Source organism: Salvelinus alpinus, chromosome 2, assembly GCF_045679555.1.
Source record: "Salvelinus alpinus chromosome 2, SLU_Salpinus.1, whole genome shotgun sequence".
NCBI classification, from domain to species: Eukaryota; Metazoa; Chordata; class Actinopteri; order Salmoniformes; family Salmonidae; genus Salvelinus; species Salvelinus alpinus.
This window is the reverse complement of record NC_092087.1, coordinates 85,086,867-85,112,042: the sequence shown is the minus strand read 5'-3', so window position 1 is coordinate 85,112,042 and position 25,176 is coordinate 85,086,867. Positions and strand designations below refer to the sequence as shown.

Genomic DNA, 25,176 nt, shown 5'->3' with positions numbered 1-25,176 from the left:
AGACGCCCCTACAAGGCTACGGAGACGCTCCTACAAGGCTACGGAGACGCTCCTACAAGGCTACGGAGACGCTCCTACAAAAGGTTCTAACAATGACCTTTGTCTTGAGATGCTCTTGGGAAACCAGACCCTGGTCAGGATATTGATGATCTTCGCTACCGCAGATTTCTGGAAAGATATACAGTTATGGACAACTGCAACGGTGTTGCTACAGGTCTCGACATCGCTGCCCTGAATTTAGCAGGTGCTATGGACAAAGCTCCGTGGGAGAAGGTTTACTTAGAGACTACTTTCTGGAGGACAATGCCATGCTGACTCATGTGAATTCTTAAAGAGATGGTTGGGGCTAAGGCTTAAAAAAGGTCTTGAACGATGTCGAATGGGCGTAAACAAAGAGGGGCTCTAGCCAGCAAGTATGAAAATCGCAGAAAAATCTTCTTTTTTTTTTTAAGGTCTCTCCACCTCCATCCTCCTCCATCACACTCTCCTCCTGTCTCCTCCTGTCCTCTCCCATCCCACTCTCTCTGCCCCCCAACCCACCTCAAGGCGACGGTGGGCGTATCAGGGCACTTGAGCAGGCAGTCCCAACTCTGACAAGGGGTGTTCTTGTACAGCACCATGCGTCCCTCCTCCTTCAGCTTGACTTTCCCCCCTCCGCTGTACTCCGACAGTGGTACTTCCCTGACGCGGTAGGGGTTGGAGAAGAGGTTGGAGACAGCGGACACAGTCTCCATGACTCCCCTTAGAAACTGCATGGTGGTGGCCTGTGTACAGAGAGGAGAGAGAAAGGAAGTTAGGAAGAGGCTCTGTCTCGTTTCATTCTTCAACAATACCTCACATTCTCTCTGCTTGCTTCCTTCTCAAAACCCATCAGAATAGAAGGTTTGAGGGGAGGGTCCTTGGACCTCCTCCTCCAATATGGTTGAGAGTTAGGCCTAGGCGAGGAGAAAGGATGCAAGGAATCAAGCAAGGACAGATAAGGGTTGATAAGAGTGCAGACAGGGATGGTAATCAGCAAGATTGGTAATGGTAATCGTGTGATTCCACATGAAAATACAGCCAAATTCTTCTATGGATTACATTTTGTGAAAATCCCCAAAATCATGGTCTGTCTTGGTTCTAGTTCAGAGAGGAATCACTCTACTGCAAACAGTCAATATTTGAATGTGTGTACAAAGGTCATAATTATGTTAACCTGATCTGGTATCTTGAGTAGTTCACTCTGGTCTATCAACAACAACACTGATGCAATCAGACTTGGGTTCAAATACTATTTGAAATCTTTCAAATACTTTGAGCATTCGCTTCAGCGTGTCTGTAGTGCCAACCCCAAATGGGTGGGTTTTACACATCTGGGACTATTCTGTTGGTTCCATTTCACAAGACAAGCTCAATTGAACACCGGTAAATTAAACAAAATATGTCTAAAATAGTATTTGAACCCAGCCCAGCATTTGGTCCCACCCACTCCCTTGTGAGACTCAACCATGTCCCAACTGCATAGCTAAGCAGCATTATGTGCTTTGCTTGACTAAAAACAACAAAGGGGGGGAGGGGGGGGTGGTGACAATCAAAAACTGAAAGCAAAAGTTTATTTCTGAACTGCCACAGCTTGTGGAGTCAATGTGGATTGCTTTGCCTTTAGTCTATTTCCATTGCAAACCTCTTGAATGCTAAGGCATTGTCTGGCTCCTTATTCAACGTGAACAAGCGGTGCCATTCATGCAATTCATGAGTCCTGCCATATGACTCGTATGACTCTCTCAGTCCAGTCTTTGAATCAATTTGGCACACATAACATAGCTAGCTTCGCTTAGCTACCGATACAGTCATGGGCAGAATAGCGATATATAACTGACACTGAATGTATATTCTTTCAATTGGAAACAAACGCATTTATGCAAAATCTTGTACGTGGTATGCTTTCATTGTACTCTTATCTACGATAATCGGTTTAGTTTAGGAAGGAGCTCATCATAAACCTTACCTGATTACTGCGACTCCACTCCACCAGTGACTGACGACTTTTGATGGATCATCAACAACCCGCAGGCGTTCAACCAACCTTGCTGCAAATCTTGATTGATGTGAGCTGCACCAATCAGTGAACACGCATTGGAAGGCGTTGTCTGAAAATACGCAATTGTGGAAAACCAATAAATTAGAGGAGGGGACCCAGACTGACTGCGTATACGGACGAAGCGGTCTACCACAGCCTTGTTCTTTCACACTCTAAATGGTTAATTAGAGGATTTAGAGAGAAAATATGACCCTGGATCTGTGTACAGTGGCGTCACAGATTGAAGCAGTATTTTTCGTAGACATAATAGAATAGAATATTCTAGTTTATTGTTCTCCGGGTACATTTTTTGCACTTCTCAAATCGAGTTTTATTAGTCACATGTTTAAAAAACAACAGATGTAGACTAACAGTGAAATGGTTACTTATGGAACCTTTCCAACAATGCAAAAAACATAAAGAGACATAATAGAACATTAGAAAAAGAATAACATGAGGAATAAATACACAATGAGTAACTATATCTTGGCTATATACACGGTGTACCAATACCGAGTCAATGTGCTGGGGTACAAGGTAATTGAGGTAGATATGTACATTTAGGTAGGGATAAATTGACTAGGCAACAGGATAGATAATAAGCAGTAACAGCAGCGTATGTGATCAGTCAAAAGAGTGCAAAAAGGGTCAATGCCGATAGTCGGGTTGCTATTGCTTAATTATTTAACTAACTATTTAGCGGTCTTATGGCTTGGGGGGTAGAAGCTGTTCAGGGTCCTGTTGGTTCCAGACTTGGTGCATCGGTACCGCTTGCCATGCAGTAGCAGAGAGAACAGTCTATGACTTGGGTAGCTGGAGTCTTTGACAGTTTGTAGGGCCTTCCTCTGAAACCGGCTGGTATAGAGGTCCTGGATGGCAGGGAGCTCCGCCCCAGTGATGGACAGGGCCGTACGCACTACCCTCTGTAGCGCCTTGTGGTCAAATGCCATGCAGTACCCTCTGTAGCGCCTTGTGGTCAAATGCCAAGCAGTACCCTCTGTAGCGCCTTGTGGTCAAATGCCATGCACTACCCTCTGTAGCGCCTTGTGGTCAAATGCCATGCACTACCCTCTGTAGCGCCTTGTGGTCAAATGCCATGCAGTACCCTCTGTAGCGCCTTGTGGTCAAATGCCAAGCAGTACCCTCTGTAGCGCCTTGTGGTCAGATGCCATGCAGTAGCCTCTGTAGCGCCTTGTGGTCAAATGCCATGCAGTAGCCTCTGTAGCGCCTTGTGGTCAAATGCCATGCAGTAGCCTCTGTAGCGCCTTGTGGTCAAATGCCATGCAGTACCCTCTGTAGCGCCTTGTGGTCAGATGCCATGCACTACCCTCTGTAGCGCCTTGTGATCAGATGCCATGCAGTACCCTCTGTAGCGCCTTGTGGTCAAATGCCATGCACTACCCTCTGTAGCGCCTTGTGATCAGATGCCATGCAGTAGCCTCTGTAGCGCCTTGTGGTCAGATGCCATGCAGTAGCCTCTGTAGCGCCTTGTGGTCAGATGCCATGCAGTAGCCTTACAACGTGGTGATGCAGCCAGTCCAGACGCTTTCAATGTTGCAGTGGTAGAACTTTTTGAGGATCAGAGGGTCCAGGATCCAGTTGCAGTGGGAGGTGTTTACGCCCAGCATCCTTAGCTTAGTGATGAGCTTGGATGGCACTATGGTGTTGAATGCTGAGCTGTAGTCAATGAACCTCATTCTCACAGAGGTGTTCCTTTTGTCCAGATGTGAAAGTGCAGTGTGGAGTGCACTAGAGATCGCATCATCTCTGGAAATGTTGAGATGGTATGCGATTTGGAGTGGATCCAGGGTGTCTGGGATGATAGTGTTGATGTGAGCCATGACCAGCCTTTCAAAGCATTTCATGGCTACAGATGTGAGTGCTACCGGACGATAGTACTTTAGACAGGTTACAAGGACTATGGTGGTCAGCTTGAAACAAGTAGGTATTACAGACTGGGTCAGGGAGAAGTTGAAACTGTCAGTGAAGACACTTGCCAACTGGTCAGTGCATGCTCTGAGAACGTGTCCTGGTAATCCATCTTGCCCTGCAGCCTTGTGAATGTTAACCTGTTTAAAGATCTTACGCACATCGGCTACGGAGAGTGTGATCACATATTAATCCGGAACAGCTGGTTCTCTCATGCATGGTTTAGTGTTGCTTGTCTCGAAGTGAGCATAGAAGGTATTTAGCTCATCTGGTAGACTTGCGTCACTGGACAGCTCGTGGCTCGGTTTCCCTTTGTAATCCATGATAGTTTGCAATTCCTGACGCATCCGACAAGCATCAGAGCCAATGTAGTAGGATTTGGTCTTGGTCTTGTATTGACGCTTTTCCTGTTTGATGGTTCGTCGAAGGACGTAGTGGGATTTCTTATAAGCGTCCAAATTAGTGTCCCGCTCCTTGAAAGTGGCAGCTCTAGCCTTTAGCTCAGAGAAAATGTTGCCTGTAATGCAAGGGTTCTGGTTTGGATATGTGCGTACAGTCACTGTGGGGATGATGTCGTTGATGCACTTATTAATGAAGCCGGTGACTGATGTGGTAAACTCCTCAATGCCATCAGATGAATCCCGCAACATAGTCCAGTCTGTGCTAGTGAAAACTCTTGGTAAATAGTATGGTCTACAGCTTATCATGAGGTATTCTAACTCTCACTCCATCTAAGGCTAGGACACACTGCCAGGGTTGAGCTGAGGATGAGAGAGTAATGGCCAACTTGATCTATTTTGACAGTTCAAATAGTAGGGAAGGCTCTCCTGTGAGAAAAGTTGACTTGATCAGATTACACGTCTTTTTTTAAACAACAACTATTTCCTCCAAACGCAACTCATCTGCACATGATCCACTTTCCAGAGAGACAGAAATGTAATAGAATACAATAGAATATAATACAATAGAATAAATACAATAATTGAATTTAATAGAATACAATAGAATACAATAAAATAAAATATCATAAAATATCATTGAATACAATACAATACAATAATATAGAATAAAACAAAATAGAATAGAATAGGTCTTCTGCATGACCTTGCTGCTATGCTGATCCTTCCAGACACACTGTTTCTAAATGTATACATACTGATCTAAAATATAAACGTAGCATGCAACGATTTCAAAGATTTTGCTGAGTAACAGTTCATATGAGGAAATCAATCAATTGAAATGAATGAATTAGGCCCTAATCTATGGATTTCACATGACTGGTTAGGGGCACAGCCTTGGTAGGCCTGGGAGGGTATAGGCCCACCTACTTGGGAGCAGGCCCACCTACTGGGGAGCCAGGCCCAGCCAATCAGAATGAGTCTTTCCCACAAAAGGGCTTTATTACAGACATAAATACTCCTCAGCACCCCTCCCCCCTCAGATGATCTCACAGGTGAAGAAGCCTGATGGGGAGGAACTGGGCTGGTGTGGTTACACCTTGTCCCCAGCACAAGGTACATCTGTGTAATGATCGTGCTGTTTAATCATCTTCTTGATATGCCACACCTGTCAGGTGGATGGATAATCTTGACAAATTATCAAATGCTCACTAACAGGGATGTTAACAAATTTGTGCACAACATTTGAGAGAAATACGCTTTTTGAGCTTATGGAACATTTCTGGGATCTTTTATTTCAGCTCGTGAAATATGGGACACTTTACATGTTGCGTTTCATATTTTTGTTCAGTATAGTTTATACTCCCTCTCTCTCTGTCATTAGCAAAATAACCAACTATAACAAGAGTGCTCCACTGCTCCTAAATTACTGGTAGCAGCCCGCCATTTCCTTTTTCTTCTGTAACAAAAGGTCTTTAAAACACAAAGAGATTATTTGTGTCCAAGACTCCTCCTTGTCCCTGCCGGTTTGTGCTGTCTTGCCAACTCCTATGGTCACTGTCACGCTAAACAATGACCATAGAAGTTGGCAAGGCAGCACAATAACAGTACAAAAGTGCACTTAATATATTAAGGTTAGCAGGTTGTATGACTTGGTGGCTGTGCCAGCTAGTGACCACTCTTCAGAGCTGCTTCCAGAACAAGATTCATGACGGAAAACGCTAACCTGCCCTTTCTGCGTCTTGTCGAGCGCCTTCTGCGTTGCCAGGACGACCAGAAGGGGCTGACCCCGTCCACGTGACAGAGCTCCTCTTTCTCCTGCTTCGGGGTGTAGTGTGTGCTCTGTTGTGCTGTCTGCTGCCACTGTGACAGATTTGGGGGAAAGAGAAAGTGGTCTGTTCTGGTTTTGCCACCAGACAGTGGAGTTGGTCGTCTGGACCGAGAGAGCAGTCGGGCACTGAAAGATGGAGCTCTCTGCGGTCGGGGAACGCGTTTTCGCCGCGGAAGCCATTCTGAAACGCCGCGTTCGCAAGGTGAGCATGCCGCCGTTTTTTTGTCGTTGCAGAAGAGCAGAGGTGGGCGAGGGTCTCCGCGGCGTGCTTCGAGGGCGAGAACCGAGGATCTGTTTTTTAATGACAACGGGGAGGCCTTGTTGTAGCTAGTAGCAAGCAGATGCTTCTCTAGCAAGCCGTTTTAGCTAGCCGAGAAGCTAGCAAGTGTGCAGTGCTGATGGTTTGCAGTGAAATGTCGTAAAAAATAGCTAGCTAACGTTACACAAATGACTCGGCGTGTAAAGCCAACGTAAACTTTAGCTAATTAGCAATGCCAGTTTAAAATAAAGGCCGGGTTTGCGTTCAATGCAAATCTATGCTTTGTCTTTGACTTTTTACCCAGACAGCTAGACTAGAAATATATGATTGCATACCATAAGCTAGCTCGCCAAACCATACATTAAAGTCGACTGTGTGTCATTATTAACTTTAGCTACATAGCAGCTAAATCTGTTTTCCCTCTCTAGCTTGAGTAAATGTTTTGTCCAGATGCCAGTGGAACTAATTTGCTAGTCAGCCTGTCTGTGTCTGCTTGATGGTGGTGTTTTGTAGCAGCTTTTCCCTCTAAAATGACAAAACAAGACAAGCATACCAGCCAACTTATTAGTCAGAACTGAGCCAGTTTATATTAGTCAATGTATTGAGTTACGTATTATTTAGAGTAATACGTTAGTCTTAACATTTATCTTAGTGATCATGAATAGCTAGATAATAAGAAGCAATTTCTGCTCATACACTAGCTATAAAATGGCTGAATACAGTATTGAACACTTTTGGGAATTTTCTCATTCCGCTGTACCTTTCTCTCTTCAGTCTCGCCTAGAGTACCTAGTGAAATGGAAAGGATGGGCACTGAAGTAAGTGATTGCGTTCCTAACGAAAAAAATCATTCAGAATTGTAAATCTTTGCATACCAACAATCACCTTGTCTGAAGAGACATTTTGTGTTTTATAGTACATATATCCTAGTAGCTACATCTTTAATAAACTTATACGTCTCCAAGTTATACCATAACATGAAAATGTTAGCCTGAAATCCAGACCTGTTTTGTGCTAACATTCCACTCCTTGTACTCCGTGTCATGTGCCAAACGTGGAGTGGAATGTTAGCACAAACATACTGTTACCCAGGTTATGTAAATGTAGAAATAAAACAATTGTGGCACCTCTTTGCTTTAGACACAGTACCTGGGAACCAGAAGAGAATATCCTGGATGGCAGACTGATTGCAGGATTTGAACAGAAGTGAGTGGAACAGTTAACAGAATTTCAATTCTTACACATTATTCAATTCCTTTAAGACAAGTGATGTTTATGACACGGTAAGGACATTTGAGAAATCATCAAAAAGTCTAACACAATTCTCTCTCCTGTTCGCTCTCATCCCAACATCAGTTTTCCTGTTCTCCCTAATTTATCCACCTCCCCTCTATCTTTCTCTCCTTGTTCCCTCTGTTGCGCTCTCTATCCCTCTCTTTCACTCCGTCTATATTTAAACGTCTTATATCTGTGCAAGTCCTCTCTTTGTCTCTTCCTGCCAAACCCACTTCAAAGCACTCTGCTGCTTAGAGGGATCGTGTTTACATGGAACTAAAATGATCCAGTGTGTGAGTGTGTGTGTGTCCAGTCTTAGTCAAACAAACGTCAAACTGTTATTCTTTTAGTTTTTTCTTCATTCAGATCCCTATGAGCTGACGCCATAGCAACCAACCGCTAGCTAGTCGTCCTGGGGTCCGCTGTTCTGCTTTCACACACCCAGTCTGTCTCATATTGCACCCTTTTGCCGATATAGTGCACTACTTTTGACCTGAGCTCATAGGGATTTGGTTAACGGTAGTGCCCTACGTAGGGAATAGGGTGCGATTTTGGGGCGCCACCCCCGGTCTTTTGATCATCCCTGTCTAACTGGAAGTTGGGATGTATGAGAAACAGGATGTTACATTAATAAACGTCTCCCTCAGTTGGCTTTGAACTGTATCAGTGGAGGCCTAGATGTTATTACTTCAATAATTGGCTCAATCCCAATTCAACCCATCCCAGCCTATTGTATCCAGGCAGGCGAGGGTCAGGGTAAGAAACAATCCCAATTCAACCCATCCCAGCCTATTGTATCCAGGCAGGCTAGGGTCAGGGTAAGAAAACATGTAACGTATTTCACTGTTGTGACGTTGACTTTATCGGGTGATTAATTGTAATCCCTTTGGTTTTTTTTCTCAGAGAGCGTGAGAGAGAACTCCACGGACCAAAGAAGCGGGGACCCAAACCCAAAAATCTTCCTGCCAAGGTATTGTTTTGGATGTTCTTGTCTACCACTATCACAACCACACCAGAATTGGGATTAGCTGATATATTACCGGTCCCAATGAGAATGTAAGAGCAGGACAAAACCTTTCCTGCTGGAAGTTATGATGCTGATTTTCTCCTTTTGAGTTTACAACTCACTTCCATCTCTCTCCTCTCTTCTCAGGCACGTGGAGCCCAGAAGAAAGAGACCCCCACCACTCGAGCACCTCGCTCCACTTCTTCCTCCTCTCCTCGAGCCCCTCCATCCTCCTTCCCCTCCGCCTCTCCAGCGCCCTCCCCTAAACTCAACTCCATGGCAGCGACACACAAGCTGAAGAAAGACATTCGACGCTGCACTAGTATGTCCCGCCGCCCCTTACCTCGCACCGACCCCCTGGCCACTCCCGGATCCTTCTCCGGCCCCAGTGGGTTCCCCTCGCGGCCCCCCGTCTCCCCCTTCTCAGAGACCGTCCGCATCCTCAATCGTCGCGTCAAACCACGCGAGGTCAAACGGGGTCGCATCATCCTAAACCTCAAGGTCATCGACAAACCAGGAAGTGGAGGCGGAGGAAGGGGCGGCGGGGGTAACCGGAGGGCGCCATCCGGCTCCATGTCCCTCCAAGGGGGTCGTCAGAACATCCCCTCCCGAAATAGGATCATAGGGAAGAGGAGTGGAGAGGCTCCGTACCGGCCCTTCCAGCCCATGCTGGGGTTCCCCATGTACGGGAAGCCGTTTGGTCTCCAGTGTGGCGGCCCAGGACCTCTACACCTTCCACACTCAGCCACAGGCTCCAGCACAGGGACCTCAGGGGCTAGGGACACCCAGCCACCCCCCTCTCCCTCCAGCTCCAGTGGATCCACCACACCCGCCCAGAACCATCCTACCCCTCCTGGACCCGCCACTGGGGCCTCTGGGTCGGCTCCCAACTTGGGCGCCCAGGCTTCGGCCTCCTCTGCCCAGTCTACCCCTAGCCACGCCCCAGAGCTCCAGAAGAACCAGAACGCTGAACAAGGACCAAACCCCCTCCTTGCCTCCCTCTCCTTTGCTTCCGGGTCCTCCTCTTCCTCCTTTGATGAAGAGGAGGATGATGCTGATGCTCTGGACCTTTCCGCGCCTCAGGAGGGGAAGAGGAAGCTTCGCCGTCGGCGCCGGCAGAAACGCCAGCCGCCCTCCGTCAGTACCGCCTCCCCTCCTCACCCCCCTGGCGCCTGTCCCTTGACCTCCAACTCTCAGAGGGTCCCCGCCGAGGGCGACCCTGACTGGCACCCAGAGATGGTGGCGAGCAGCGCCAACGTGGTCGTGACCGACGTCACCACCAACCTCCTCACCGTCACTATCAAAGAGTTCCCCTCCCCCTCATCCCGCCCCTCCTCCCCCCAACCAATACACCAAGAAAATACCACCTCCTCCTCACCCTCCTCACCCCCCCCACCACCACCCCCACTGAAGAACCTCCCACAATCCAAGCCATAGGAAGAGATTACAGAAGTGGAGATGAATGAATTAGCCTGGCTCCCTGATCTGTTTGTGCTGTCTTGGCCAACTCCTGTGGTCATTGTCTGGGACCAGGCTAGGGAGTAATGCTATTTTAACACAGAAGGTAAAAAAAACTTCCAATAATAATGAAATTCAGGCCATTGAATATTGAAGAAGAGCGTTATTTTTTTGAACAGAACTATGAAAAGCTAAGAGCAGGGCGTGCAATATACATCTATAATAAGGCTGATTGTCTATCTTTATGCAGCATGATTTCTCTTCTGAGGATCAATAAAGTTTATTCAATCCATGTCCACTCTCACAACCTTGACTGTTTGGAGGCTGGCAATAGATACCTTCAGTCATAATAACGTTCAAATCAATTCAATCTTTATTGTAGGGAAATTCATACAACCAATAACAGTGTTTGTTATTTGTGCATATTTATACCCATTATTTCCATTGGAAGTCCGACTCGTTAAGGTTTAAATGAGGTGATGAAATGACGTTGCACTTGCTTTGTTGGGCTTCGGCAATACTGCTTTTCTACACTGAGATATTCAGCAACGCGCTTGACTCCATTATGGACAACAACCGTATTCTGTATCATTTCCGTATCCAATATCCACATGTGAATTACAAGCCCTTCTTTTTTCCCTCTCTCGAATGCACAGGCCTGTATAAGTATATATTTATATGCACGCACAACGTTAATTCAGCTGCAAAAAGAATACAGATAAGTGGTGAAAGCATAGAAAGTTAAGTTATTGCTTTTCTTATTGCCATGTTCCAACGCCTGCCTTTAACTCGCTGTCGCCTTCAAGATTCCGGAATGTTCAGTGTTCTGGAACCTCAGTCAAGACTCTAAACTGACTCTCTAGTTATTTAAGCTGTGGACTGCATGGAGTGGGATTAATGATGATGTAGTATGTCACCTATCCACCGTGAACACTTGTGTTTGTACCTACCAGATATTCTCTGTGGAATAACCTGTAGTCCTAACCTCTCAATGGCCTTCTAAACCAGGTTGTGTTGACGTTCTGATATCCTGGTCCCAGATCTGACCATCTTCTGGTGCTGCCCCTGTTTCTATAGGGCCCCCCTCCCTCTCTCTCTCTGGTGTATTTGTACAATATTATTACGATATTTAAAAGCATGTGTTGCCTTATAGCTGCTCAGTTCCAACTCCACTGCATCTCGTCCGTATACTGTATTAGATAGATGGTTGATTGTCGTCTAGTCTTTGATACTGTGATAATAATAATACACATCCTACCACAAACGCATCATCATTCAGCTGTTACTGGATAAAAACAGATTCTCTTAACTGTCATTGGCTAAACCAGTAGATTCTCTTGACTGTCATTGGCTAAACCAGTAGATTCTGTTGACTCATTGGTTAAGCCAGTAGAAGGAGTGTTCATGTACTTCTTGGTGACGTTTTAACAGTTGATATAAATAGGTAGCACAACTTGACATAGTGGCCTACATTTATACCAAGCAGGGCTCTAGATTTCTTTTTTTTTTTTTTATCTTTCTTTTTTAATTTGTCAATTTTTGGATGTAATTTCAATAGCCATGTCATTGGCACTTTAATGTAATGACAAGAAGCCGACCTGAAGAATCAAATATGAAATGTTTGTCCATGTAAACTGTTTTATGGGGGGGGGTTCATTTCGAGGGCTTTTGCTTATGTACCTCATGATATATTTTTGAATGAAGCGTAATGTGTATGCTTTACCTTTTTAGTAATTACCTTTGATTGTTATTGTTGTTTTTGATTCATGTCCAATATGGGTTTGATAAAAAATGGAAAACCCCAGATTTTTAATGAATTATAAATGTGTGTCAAGACTGCAGTTTGTGTCTCGTAATATTGGTAATATGAATGATGTACATTGAATTGTGTTAATGGTAATAATGATGATAATGACGAGGATAATGTCGATGGTAACGTTGTGATAATGTAGCTGAAGCATGTTTTGCGAACCCTTATTGTACAGGTAAGGTGAGCGTGGTCATGTTGACGTTCGTTCGTTGTTGCTTCCTGTATATGTTCTGTTGTGCGAGGCTTTTAATAAAAAACACCTCCAAGACAGTTCCTTTTGTCGTTCATCTCTTCAGTTCTTTACAGAGGAGTTCTCTGACCTTTTATTACATTTTTACATACTGAGACAAGGATATCCCTACCGGCCAAGAGCAGACGCTCTTATCCAGAGCGACTTACAGTAGAGTGCATACATTTTATTACATTTTTACATACTGAGACAAGGATCCCTACCCCTACCGGCCAAACCCTCCCTAACCCGGACGACGCTATGCCAATTGTGCGTCGCCCCACGGATCTCCCGGTTGCGGCCGGCTGCGACAGAGCCTGGGCGCGAACCCAGCCCAGCCTGGGCGCGAACCCAGAGACTCTGGTGGCGCAGCTAGCACTGCGATGCAGTGCCCTAGACCACTGCGCCACCCGGGAGACTTCCTAGGTATACACATCACAGACAAACATCAGACAGTCTGGTGAGGAAGATGCAACAGTCACCCAAAACCCTGACAAACTTTTACAGATTGCACAATTGAGAGGATCCTGTCAGGCTGTATCACAGCCTGGTATGGCAACTGCATGGCCCTCAACCACAAGGCTCTCCAGAGGGTGGTGTGGTCTGCACAACGCATCACCTAGGGCAAACTACCTGCCCTCCATGATAGCTACAGCACCCGATGTCACAGGAAGGCCAAAAAGATCAACCACCCGAGCCACTACCTGTTGACCCCGCTATAATCCAGAAAGCGAGGTCGGTACAGGTGCATCAAAGCTGGGACCGAGAGACTGAAAAACAGCTTCTATCTCAAGGCCATCAGACTGTTAAACAGCCACCACTAACTCAGAGGCTGCTGCCTACATTGAGACCCAATCACTGGTCACTTTATTAAATGGATCACTAGTCACTTTATACAATACCACTCAAAATAATGCCACTTTACTAATGTTTACATATCTTACATTACTCATATCACATGTACAGTGGGGAGAACAAGTATTTGATACACTGCCGATTTTGCAGGTTTTCCTACTTACAAAGCATGTAGAGGTCTGTCATTTTTATCATGGGTACACTTCAACTGTGAGAGATGGACTCTAAAACAAAAATCCAGAAAATCACATTGTATGATTTTTAAGTAATTAATTTGCATTTTATTGCATGACATAAGTATTTGATACATCAGAAAAGCAGAACTTAATATTTGGTACAGAAACCTTTGTTTGCAATTACAGAGATCATACGTTTCCTGTAGTTCTTGACCAGGTTTGCACACACTGCAGCAGGGATTTTGGCCCACTCCTCCATACAGACCTTCTCCAGATCCTTCAAGTTTCGGGGCTGTCGCTGGGCAGTACGGACTTTCAGCTCCCTTCAAAGATTTTCTATTGGGTTCAGGTCTGGAGACTGGCTAGGCCACTCCAGGACCTTGAGATGCTTCTTACAGAGCCACTCCTTAGTTGCCCTGGCTATGTGTTTTGGGTCGTTGTCATGCTGGAAGACCCAGCCACGACCCATCTTCAATGCTCTTACTGAAGGAAGGAGGTTGTTGGCCAAGATCTCGCGATACATGGCCCCATCCATCCTCCCCTCAATACGGTGCAGTCGTCCTGTCCCATTTGCAGAAAAGCATCCCCAAAGAATGATGTTTCCACCTCCATGCTTCACGGTTGGGATGGTGTTCTTGGGGTTGTACTCATCCTTCTTCTTCCTCCAAACACGGCGAGTGGAGTTTAGACCAAAAAGCTCTATTTTTGTCTCATCAGACCACATGACCTTCTCCCATTCCTCCTCTGGATCATCCAGATGGTCATTGGCAAACTTCAGACAGGCCTGGACATGCGCTGGCTTGAGCAGGGGGACCTTGCGTGCGCTGCAGGATTTTAATCCATGACGGCGTAGTGTGTTACTAATGGTTTTCTTTGAGACTGTGGTCCCAGCTCTCTTCAGGTCATTGACCAGGTCCTGCCGTGTAGTTCTGGGCTGATCCCTCACCTTCCTCATGATCATTGATGCCCCACGAGGTGACATCTTGCATGGAGCCCCAGACCGAGGGTGATTGACCGTCATCTTGAACTTCTTCCATTTTCTAATAATTGCGCCAACAGTTGTTGCCTTCTCACCAAGCTGCTTGCCTATTGTCCTGTAGCCCATCCCAGCCTTGTGTAGGTCTACAATTTTATCCCTGATGTCCTTACACAGCTCTCAGCTCTCTGGTCTGATTGAGTGTGTGGACAGGTGTCTTTTATACAGGTAACGAGTTCAAACAGGTGCAGTTAATACAGATAATGAGTGGAGAACAGGAGGGCTTCTTAAAGAAAAACTAACAGGTCTGTGAGAGCCGGAATTCTTACTGGTTGGTAGGTGATCAAATACTTATGTCATGCAATAAAATGAAAATGAATTACTTAAAAATCATACAATGTGATTTTCTGGATTTTTGTTTTAGATTCCATCTCTCACAGTTGAAGTGTACCTATGATAAAAATTACAGACCTCTACATGCTTTGTAAGTAGGAAAACCTGCAAAATCGGCAGTGTATCAAATACTTGTTCTCCCCACTGTATATACTGTATTTTATACCATCTATTGCATCTTGCCTATGCCGCTCTGTCATGCTTATCCATATATTTCTATGTACATATTCTCATTCACCCCTTTAGATTTGTGTGTATTAGGTAGTTGTGAAATTGTTAGATTACATGTTAGATATTGCTGCACTGTCAGAACTAGAAGCACAAGCATTTCGCTACACTCGCATTAACATCTGCTAACCATGTGTATGTGACCAATAAAATGTGATTCGATTTGTATGCCTTGTCTACTATCGTCCTATTCTACCACACTCCTCACCTGCAATCCTTCATCTCCCTTTAGCATCCATGTCCTCAACTCTTCTACCACCTTCTCCCATCCAGCCCAGCCCATACTCTGGCAGGCCACCGTGGTCCCCTCTCCCGACCCCAGCCAGCCCTGCTCTGGATGGCCTCAATCCTCTCTAGTTTGGTCTCCCCATTCCTCCTCCATTCTCTCCCAGAACCAGCCCATCCTCCCTTCTCCTCACCCTCTCTCCTCTCCCCATCTCTGGCTGGCCTCCCATTGCAGTTTAGGGACTGGACAGATGGGACTTCCTAGTGGGATGGCTGCCACTCCAGGACATCTACAGCACCTGGTGTCACAGGAAGAAGAAGATCATCAAGGACCTCAGCCACCCACGTCATGGCCTGTTCCCCCCCTGCTACCATCTAGAACCCGGAGACGGTACAGGTGCATCAAAGCTGGGACTGAGAGACTGAAAAACAGCTTCTATCTCCAGGCCTTCAGACTGTTAAATAGTCACCACTAGCCGGCCTCAGTGCTCTGTCCTGAACTTAGTCACTGTTACTAACCGGCTACCACCCGGTACTCAACCCTGCACCTTAGAGACTGCTGCCCTATGTACATAGTCATGGAACACTGGTCCCTTTAATCATGTTTACATAGTGTTTTACCCACTTCATATGTATATAATGTATTCTAGTCAAGGCTTATCCTAACTATTGCTGTACACACGTTTTCTATTCATTAACTGTCCATACTGCCTATGCACACCATCATATATATACACTGAGTATACAAAACATTATGAACACCTGCTCTTTCCATGACAGACTGACCAGGTGAATCCAAATGAAAGCTATGATCCCTCATTGATGTCCCTTATTAAATCCACTTCAATCAGTGTAGATGAAGGGGAGGAGACAGGTTAAAGAAGGATTTTTAAACCTTGAGATAATTGAGACATGGATTGTGTATGTGTGACATTCAGAGGGTGAATGGGCAAGAAAAAATATTTAAGTGCCTTTGAACAGCTATGCCAGGCACACTGGCTTGTGCCAAGAACTGCAACACTGCCGGGTTTTTCACGCTCAACAGTGTCCTGTGTGTATCAAGAATGGTAAATCACCCAAAGGACATCCAGCCAACTTGACACAACTATAGGAAGCATTGGTGCCAACTTGGGCCAGCATCCCTGTGGAACGCCCCGACAGAGTGAGGCTGTTCTGAGTGCGGGGATTTGTCTGTATTGTTTTGTGTTGTTAGATATTACTACACAGCTGGAGCTAAAAACATTACAATTTCGCTGCACCTGCGATAAAATCTGCAGAATATGTACGCAACCAATAACGTTTCATTTGATTTGATTTACTAGAGCATATTGTCCAGGCAGACTAGACTCGTGCTGTGCGTGGGGGATATCGTAAGTGTGGGTTTATGTTCCGGTCTGGTAATAGAGGATGTATGCCTCATACACGCATCTGCTGTAAGCGCGCACATACACACACACAATCCATAAATGGTGTAGTATTTTGGCCTCTCTCTCTCTCTCTCTCTCTCACACACACACACACACACACACACACACACACACACACACACACACACACACACACACACACACACACACACACACACACACACACACACACACACACACACACACACACACACACACACACACACACACACACACACACACACACACACACACACACACACACAGACAGACACACACACACACATCTCTATCGTATTAGATGCTGTTTATAATGTTATTTGCTTCTTCACCTCCAATGACGCATCCCACACACACACCCTCCACTCCCTCGTCTGTCTCCCCGCCTACTCTGTCACGGTTCCCATAGTAACTACGGACGGAGGATAGGAGCGGAGCTTAGCAACACCGAGAGAGGGAGACGGTCTTTCGATTTAGGCCTGCTGACAGAACAATCGGTATTTCTACATTTAGATAAAAAGGCAACAAACGCGTCTGTCAACCACTGTCGTTTGTTTTCTGCGCGTTTGGAGGTGTTTTGGGGGCGAGGGGGCGTATTATAATATAGGCCTAGGTTATTCGTTTTATTTAATCATATAAAAAAGCAGGTAGATTAATCAACTGATAGGCTATCGAGGAGCGGATTATGAAATCGCACGAGTGATGTTGGCTATAGCATTCTCATAGCCTAATGTAATCTAGATTGTGAGGGGGGAAAACTGACCTTATTTTTCAGTAGAATATATCTTTCCAACGGAATTTGATCTCTGATTTGCAGGCTAATCTATCGATCGCTTTAGCCTATCTCGCCACTCTGCCGCTATGAAGTTCGTTGTAGTCTTGGTCGGTGCTGGATCCGTGGTCTTCCTCGGCGCGGCCATCTGCATCATCGCCAGTGTTTACCCGCGGAAAGCTGCCGCGCCCCAGGACCTGTCCGACAACGCGACTCTGTCTGCTGAGCCCTTGTTTTCCCTGGGCTCCGTGGCTCACGCTGGTACATTGGGCGCTCTCCATGGTGCTGAATCCTACGCGGGCGGCGGAGGAGGCGGCATGGGGCTCGGGCTGGAGGGTCCCTCCACTCTCAATGAGCTCAGCCCCGGGGAGGTGACCGGTGGTGGTGGAGGGGCGCCGAAACAGTTCAGTTTCAGCCGGCTCATCTGCACTCCGATTCCCGCCGGAGAATGCAAGCCCAATATCTTGGAGCAGCCAGCGGACGACCCTTCACTCTATGTGGATGAAGACTGGAGCTTCCTCCGGACCACCGCGGACGACCTCCGGCAGACGGTGGTGCAGCAGAACGGCCAAATACTCATGGATCAGCGGACCATCCGTGAGCTGACGGGGAAACTGTCGGAGTGCGAGAGCGGCCTGGAGGACGGGAGTCCCGGGCACTCCGAGCGGAGCCTGGGGGCCTGGGCGGGAAACCGCCGACTCATGGCCGGGGATGATGTGAGCTCGTCGGCCGCTGTGCAGCTGCAGACCGCTAGAGCCGTGGAGGAGCTAGAGAGGGCCATTCTCAACCTGAAAGACCGCATCGAGAAACTGGAGGTGGGTTGGGTGAATAATGAGTATAGCTTACCCTATAGCCCAAAGCCACAGACTGTAGTCGTATACAGTCTCGATATAAGCTAGCTATAGGCGAGCATATGAATAGGCTACTTTTGTAAAACGTTTCAATAGTAGAGATAATGCGCCTTGGAGAGCGTATATAACACACGTTAGCGCCTCGAGGTGCGCTTTTGATAGGCTTAGCCTTTATGTCCCAGTGTGTTTTATAATCCCTTGATCATCTCCAGTCAGTCACTGAGCTAGGCCTATAGGCTATAGCCTACTACGGTTAGCCTATGTATTATTTATATGATCAAGAGAATGTATGCAATATGACTATGTGGCTACTGATTGCTTGCCCCCAAACAGAGTGAATCTTTCAGGAGATAATCCAGAAAAATGAAAAAACATGTCGCCACCAATTGTTAGCAATATCCAACACCGACAGAAAGACAGACAGACATGTTGCACAACCCAACGTCTCAACCTTATGCAACAGATAGGCTACAATATCAGCGCGGAAACAGAGGCGTCCCAATTCTAGAACCCTCACTTGGCGCGCCCGTGATGCACGGGGCGAGGCATAGGCTGTATCACGTGATAACGAGGTAAATGCCCATGGGTCTAGTATTCCTAACGGCTAGAATATCCTAATGACATCAATTATTTGATTGACTTCAGGACCTCTAACTCACCCCTACCCTCCCTCCTCCCTCCCTCCTGACTTTATCGACATCAGGACCCCTGACTCCCTCCCTCCCTCCCTCCCTCACCTCTCCTCCACATCCATCCAACTCACAGCCTCTCTCATCAGCATCATTACATGCACCCGCTCCCTCAGCGCAAGGGGATATAGTTTCTTTCATTTGCTGTCTCTCCCCGCTCACCATGCAGCTCTTACATCCGCATCCGTCCACATCAATAAAATATGAAGGGATGCTGGATGAAGAGAGGAGAGACCTTGAGACTTAAGCCATACTGTGTGTGTGTGTGTGTGTGTGTGTGTGTGTGTGTGTGTGTGTGTGTGTGTGTGTGTGTGTGTGTGTGTGTGTGTGTGTGTGTGTGTGTGTGTGTGTGTGTGTGTGTGTGTGTGCGTGCGTGCGTGCGTGCGTGCGTGCGTGCGTGCGTGCGTGCGTGCGTGCGTGCGTGCGTGCGTGTGTGTGTGTGTGTGTGTGTGTGCACCTGTATTTTTACTGTAGCTTGCTGTCTTTAAGGTATTGACTGTGTATGTGTCAGAGAGAGAGGGGAAGAGAGAGAGAGAGAGAGAGAGAGAGAGAGGGGAAGAGAGATGGAAAGAGGGAGAGTCAGTCTGATGTAAGAGAGGCTATTTTATTTATTTAAATTTTTTATTTCACCTTTAGTTAACCAGGTAGGCTAGTTGAGAACAAGTTCTCATTTACAATTGCGACCTGGCCAAGATAAAGCATAGCAGTGTGAACAGACAACAACACAGAGTTACACATGGAGTAAACAATAAACAAGTCAATAACACAGTAGGGTGAAAAAATGAGTCTATATACATTGTGTGCAAAAGGCATGAGAAGGTTATTGCTTGAGACACCTAACATTTCCCAGTGCATTCTAACATACTGCACAGTCCACGAACAGTGAGTGTGAATGTAGTCTATAGCTGTCCAAGCATTCAATCTCTCCTCACGCCAACTCTTTCTCTTTCTCTTTCTCTTTCTCTTTCTCTTTCTCTTTCTCTTTCTCTCTCTCTCTCTCTCTCTCTCTCTCTCTCTCTCTCTCTCTCTCTCTCTCTCTCTCTCTCTCTCTCTCTCTCTCTCTCTCTCTCTCTCTCTCTCTCTCTCTCTCTCTCTCTCTCTCTCTCTCTCTCTCTCTCTCTCTCTCTCTCTGTCTCTGTCTCTCTTTCCCTCTTGCTCTCTCTGCCTCCCATCTTCTCTTTCAGTCTGTCTGTCTGTGTGTATGTCTGTGTGCATATCTCTGTGTGTTTGTCTGTCTCCTGTTGCTCTCTCTTGTCGCAACCCTCTCACTTTACTCGTACTTAGTTGCTCTCTCTCGCTCTCTCTCTCATACTCTTTCTCTCTCTCTCTCTCTTCTCTCTCTCGCTTTCTCCTTCCTTCCTCTTTCACCTACACCTACTCATTTCTCTCTCCCTTCCTCTCTATTCACCTCCTCTCTCTCTCTCTCTCCACTTTTACCCTATCTCTATCTGCCTGCTTGTCTCTCTTTTCGTTGTTTTCTTAAAGATGCAGTAAGTCATGTCAGAAGCCAGCAGATTCATTACTTACGAACAACAGCTGAACATTCCAATAAAACCACACCACGCAGTTGTCTAACAACAATATCTACAATCTAGAAATTAACTTTAGTGGGTCAGAGTGCGATATTTATTTAGTTTCAGAGCACAAACGTTTGTTAGCACATTTCTCAACCTGGCTTTAACTATGGAGGGAGCCATCCTGCCCCGCTAATTGCAAGGAGGTTGCCTAGCAACACAAACCTCTGAGAGAGTCAAAGCCTGCATTGCATGACAAATTCCCATGATTTGTAAATCTGTATCTCACAAAATAACTAGATACAGCGCATTCGGGAAATATTCAGACCCCTTCACTTTTTCCACATGTTGTTATGTTACAGCTTTATTCTAAAATGTGTTAAATAGTTTTTCCCCTTCATCAATCTAAACACAATACAAAAACTGAAATATTACATTTACATACATTAAGTATTCAGACTCTTTACTCAGTACTTTGTTGATGCACCTCTCTCTCTCTCTCTCTCTCTCTCTCTCTGTCTCTCTGTCTCTCTCTGTGTCTCTCTCTCTCTCTCTCTCTCTCTCTCTGTCTCTCCCTCCTTGCACTATCACTCACTCCTCCACAACCTCCTATTTTCTTTCTCTCCCTCCATACTAACCCCTTCCTCTTCTCTTTTTCTCTCCTCTCACAGTTGGAGATCGGCCCTGCTGCCCTCAACCTCTCCGTTGAGACTCCATCCCCCAGCGCCGGCGTGGGCGTCAGCAGTGGCATCGGTACTAAAGTTCAAGGGTCATCGTCATCAGCATCAACGACAGGAGGCGGTCGTGTCTCCTCGGGGGGCCGAAAGGCCCCTGGGGGCCCTGGCAGAGGAGGTGGAGGCCCCTGGAAGAACCTGGAAGGAGAGCTGGAGAGAAAGATTGAGATGCTGGAGAAAGAGCGGAAGGCGCTGAGGAAAGAGACACAGACACATCACAAACAGATAGACCAAGGGATTGATACTCTACACCACCGCATTGCAGAGCTGGAACAGAGTGAGTGGAACAGAAAGGGGGAGGAGGGAGGAGGGAGGAGGGAAGAGGGAGGAAGGAGGAGGGAGGAGGGAAGAGGGAGGAGGGAAGAGGGAGGAGGGGTACAATAGGGAACTAAAAGAAGGTCAAATAAGTTGAGCCCAGATTTGCTAGAAAGCAAAGTAGATAAGAAGGACAAAACAGTAACTTCTTCTTTTACTACAACTACTATCTGTTTCCCAGCGCCAAATGTAAACCATCTCTCCTTCAGTCTGACAGAGTACAACTACCCTGACGGCTATGTCCTCTCCTTCAGTCTGACAGAGTACAACTAACCTGACGGCTACGTCCTCTCCTTCAGTCTGACAGAGTACAACTAACCTGACGGCTATGTCCTCTCCTTCAGTCTGACAGAGTACAACTACCCTGACGGCTATGCCCTCTCCTTCCCCATGAGGACCAAGTACATGTAACAACCATCTCTCTCCCCTCCTTCTCCGTCTCTCCCTCCCTCTCTCCTTCAGGTCTGACAGAGTACAACTACCCTGACGGCTATGTCCTGTCCTTCCCCGTGAGGACCAGGTACATGTACGGCCTGGTGCGGAGAGAAATGCCTGAGATGTATGCCTTCACCGCCTGTGTCTGGCTCAAGGTGAAAGAGGGGGGTATCGGCACCCCCTTCTCCTACTCCGTCCCGGGACAACCCAACGAGCTGGTGCTGCTGCAGGGGATACACAACCCTGTAGAGCTTCTTATCAACGACAAGGTAGTAGTGTGTGTGTGTCATTATCATATTCATTACTGAAACATGTCAGTTATCTCCTCCTATTGTTCATACTTGTATAGTTTTATGAATAACATTGATTGGTCTAATGATTGATTGATCGACTGATTGGTGATTGAGCTAAATGTCCCTTCCCTCACTTCTAGGTGGCTCAGCTGCCCCTGTCCCTTGCCCAGGGTGTGTGGGAGCACATATGTTTGAGCTGGACCCTCAGAGACGGGGTATGGAAGGCCTACCAGGGGGGGAAGCTGAAGGGGCGCGGAGAGGGGCTGGCCGCATGGCACCCCATCAAGCCAGGAGGAGTGCTCATTCTGGGGCAGGAGCAGGTGGGTGAGAGGGATGGAGGTCTGGAGGGGTGGCGAGTTAGAGGGATGGAGGTCTGTAGGGGTGGAGAGTTAGAGGGATGGAGGTCTGGAGGGGTGGAGAGTTAGAGGGATGGAGGTCTGGAGGGGTGGAGAGTTAGAGGGATGGAGGTCTGTAGGGGTGGAGAGTTAGAGGGATGGAGCTCTGTAGGGGTGGAGAGTTAGAGGGACGGAGGTCTGTAGGGGTGGAGAGTTAGAGGGATGGAGGTCTGTAGGGGTGGAGAGTTAGAGGGATGGAGGTCTGTAGGGGTGGAGAGTTAGAGGGATGGATGTCTGTAGGGGTGGAGAGTTAGAGGGATGGAGGTCTGTAGGGGTGGAGAGTTAGAGGGATGGAGGTCTGGAGGGGTGGAGAGTTAGAGGGATGGATGTCTGTAGGGGTGGAGAGTTAGAGGGATGGAGGTCTGTAGGGGTGGAGCGTTAGAGGGATGGAGGTCTGTAGGGGTGGAGCGTTAGAGGGATGGAGTGATGGGTGGTGGAAGGATGGAGGGGTGGAGAGATGAGAGATTGGGGGGGGTGGGTAATAAGAAACCTTGAGAGGAACCAGATTTTTCTGGCTGGCTGGCTGGCTGGCTGGCTGGCTGGGTGGGGGGGGGTGGGGGGGTGGGGGGGTATATATACTATTTGCCAGAGTCCCACTCGACCTGTCACAACTCTCCTCCCCTGGCAATAGAGAACAGTAAAACTCCAGCCAATGAGTTGTATTGTAATCCCTGATCTCTCTCTTTCTCTTTCACTCTCTATCATCTCGATCATATTATATTTCCTCTCTAGGACACGTTGGGCGGTCGTTTCGACGCCTCCCAGGCCCTGGTTGGGGAGCTCTCCCAGTTCAACCTGTGGGACAGGGTCCTGAAACCTGCTGAGGTATCCGCTCTGGCTGCCTGTTCCTTGGGCACACTGGGCAACGTGGCCCCCTGGACAGACCAGGACGTGGAGGTCTATGGAGGGGCTACCAAGGAGGCTGTGGACCCCTGCAACCAGCCACCCCGGGCCAGCCCCAGCTCCAGCCCTAAACAGTGAAGGGTTAGATAGTTTGGTAGAGGGGAAACTTGATTGTTATAAAGGGGAGCTGCTCAGTGAGGCCAGAGGGGTTAGTTGGTTTGTTTATGCTCCTCATAAGAGGGGGGTTTGAGGTGTTTTTCTGGGGCAGGGTTTGTGTGATGGGGAACTGGGGTAGAGATGGAGAGTCATTTGAGTTGTTTTAAAGGGGCATTGCTCTTTCCAAGAGAGGGTGGGTGTGCTTGAGGAGGCTTTTCGGAGGGTCTGGGATCAGGGGGAGTAGAGATTAGTTGAGTAGGTGTGTTGTTATCTGGGTGTTGTTCACCCACTGAAGGTGTTAACATCAACAGCGCTACAGCTGTTGAGAACAACACCCAGACTAGCTTTAGCTCTGTGGCGATGTGGGAAGATGTTAAGGGAAACGTGCTGCTTTTTTTCACATCTCTGATTTGTGTTTTAGAGAGTTGGGTGGGGGAGGTTGGGGATCTCAGCCCCCCAGGGAAGAGCTACATACGCCACGCCTCACCTCACCTCACCTCATCTCATCTCATTTCATCTCATTTCACCTCATCTCATTTCACCTCACCTCACCTCACCTCATCTCATCTCATCTCACCTCATCTCATTTCACCTCATCTCATTTCACCTCATCTCATTTCACCTCATCTCATTTCACCTCACCTCACCTCATCTCATCATTTCACCTCATCTCATTTCACCTCATCTCATCTCATCACGTGTTCTGAAGCTTGTGCTTCTAACTTTGAAATAGGGATTTTCTTCTGCTTTTGGAGATGTGACGCCAGTGTTGCTACTCAACTGTGTTTCTGATCAACAACAGCTCGTTAAAAGTGAGCGTTTGGATTGCTTTTTCTACTGCGCATTTCGTTGATTTTCTTTTGCAGCAATGTTTTTTTTCTAACACTGTGTCTATTTTCTATGTCTGTGTGTTGTGTGCTTTCAAAGAAACTCTCCGTTTGACCTACTGCGACTCACAAAACCTCTCACAAAGATGCAATTGTCACGGCCCAGCATAATGTATTGCCATAGAGATAGCTGTTGCGAGTCACATGGATCATGTAAATTAAGACCTCAATTGATTTTTTAGATTCATAATATCCATCTTGTTGACTTAAAGGGGCAATCTGTTAAGTGATTCGTACATCCATTGTGGCAGGGTGTCCGCTTTGTTGTTGTTTGAACTGCAGATTCGCCCTTTACAGTGATTTGTGACCTGTCTCAATGTTTTTTTCATGTAAAGCTGATGGAATGGAATGTATATCTGTATGCATGAGAAAACCTTTTTCAAAATTTGAGGTCAGAGGTCAGATTCCTAAATAGTCCTGTTTCCTATACAGCAACAACACAAAAACGTACAACAATATTAATTATTGAATGGTGCGCTTCACCCCACAAAGCCTAAAAAGAATACGCACCTCAAAGAATGTGTATTTAGCTTTTTCTTACTCACAGAATTGCTTAATAAGTGTGTAAAGAAGGGACATTGGGACACTGATGTTGAGTTGAGGGGTGTAGTGAAGAAAAGTGCACCCGGATTATTGGGTCCCCCCCCCCCCCCCCACTTCACCATTGACATATGGTTGTAAAGTGCCTGTCTGGGTATTACACACCCAATGCAAATGTCAAATGTATTTTATTCTCTCTCTCTCTCTTTCTCAATCTCTCTTTCTCAATCTCTCTTTCT

General features: G+C 46.8%; 3 protein-coding genes and 1 long non-coding RNA gene across 8 annotated transcripts in view; 2 read left to right on the top strand and 2 right to left on the bottom strand.

Annotated features, from left to right (window-relative positions):
* The window catches only part of LOC139544790 (85/88 kDa calcium-independent phospholipase A2-like), a 28,185-nt gene extending 26,042 nt beyond the window's left edge, over window positions 1-2,143 (bottom strand). For all 4 annotated transcript variants that reach the window (XM_071351989.1, XM_071351987.1, XM_071351988.1 and 1 more), the window contains exons 1-2: window positions 1,988-2,143; window positions 541-764 (exon numbers count right to left, since the gene is read on the bottom strand). In XM_071351989.1, the coding sequence (XP_071208090.1) occupies window positions 541-755 (215 nt within the window). In that variant the 5' untranslated portion in view covers window positions 756-764; window positions 1,988-2,143. The remainder of the gene's footprint in view (window positions 1-540; window positions 765-1,987) is intronic.
* Window positions 2,144-5,624: 3,481 nt separating this feature from the next.
* LOC139545181 (chromobox protein homolog 6-like) lies at window positions 5,625-12,295 on the top strand. Its single transcript, XM_071352664.1, has 5 exons — window positions 5,625-6,419; window positions 7,251-7,294; window positions 7,617-7,682; window positions 8,655-8,721; window positions 8,905-12,295. Exons 1-5 carry the CDS (start codon window positions 6,351-6,353, stop codon window positions 10,192-10,194), a joined length of 1,536 nt encoding a protein of 511 aa, XP_071208765.1. The 5' UTR covers window positions 5,625-6,350; the 3' UTR covers window positions 10,195-12,295.
* Window positions 12,296-16,835: 4,540 nt separating this feature from the next.
* Window positions 16,836-24,146, top strand: LOC139545133 (neuronal pentraxin receptor-like). The gene is made up of 5 exons (XM_071352563.1): window positions 16,836-18,100; window positions 21,011-21,350; window positions 21,851-22,092; window positions 22,257-22,436; window positions 23,244-24,146. The coding sequence occupies exons 1-5, from the start codon at window positions 17,375-17,377 to the stop codon at window positions 23,490-23,492; spliced, it is 1,737 nt and encodes a 578-aa protein (XP_071208664.1). The 5' UTR covers window positions 16,836-17,374; the 3' UTR covers window positions 23,493-24,146.
* On the bottom strand, window positions 23,912-24,283 carry LOC139545395 (uncharacterized). 2 transcript variants are annotated; one of them, XR_011669064.1, is made up of 3 exons: window positions 24,191-24,283; window positions 24,038-24,147; window positions 23,912-23,992 (listed from the first exon to the last, which is right to left on the bottom strand). It is a non-coding gene; the product is annotated as an uncharacterized lncRNA (long non-coding RNA). The 2 variants fall into 2 exon arrangements; XR_011669063.1 differs by having other exon boundaries at window positions 24,038-24,132; window positions 24,191-24,274.
* Window positions 24,284-25,176: the final 893 nt, after the last annotated feature.

Excerpts from the sequence above, each read along its gene's own strand:
- LOC139545181 (XM_071352664.1), top strand. The coding sequence starts at position 6,351 with ATGGAGCTCTCTGCGGTCGGGGAACGCGTTTTCGCCGCGGAAGCCATT. Across the intron at positions 7,295-7,616 it reads TGGAAAGGATGGGCACTGAA|ACACAGTACCTGGGAACCAG; the intron begins GTAAGTGATTGC and ends TCTTTGCTTTAG. Across the intron at positions 8,722-8,904 it reads CCAAAAATCTTCCTGCCAAG|GCACGTGGAGCCCAGAAGAA; the intron begins GTATTGTTTTGG and ends CTCTCTTCTCAG.
- LOC139545133 (XM_071352563.1), top strand. The coding sequence starts at position 17,375 with ATGAAGTTCGTTGTAGTCTTGGTCGGTGCTGGATCCGTGGTCTTCCTC. Across the intron at positions 18,101-21,010 it reads ACCGCATCGAGAAACTGGAG|TTGGAGATCGGCCCTGCTGC; the intron begins GTGGGTTGGGTG and ends CTCCTCTCACAG. Across the intron at positions 21,351-21,850 it reads CATTGCAGAGCTGGAACAGA|GTCTGACAGAGTACAACTAC; the intron begins GTGAGTGGAACA and ends TCTCTCCTTCAG.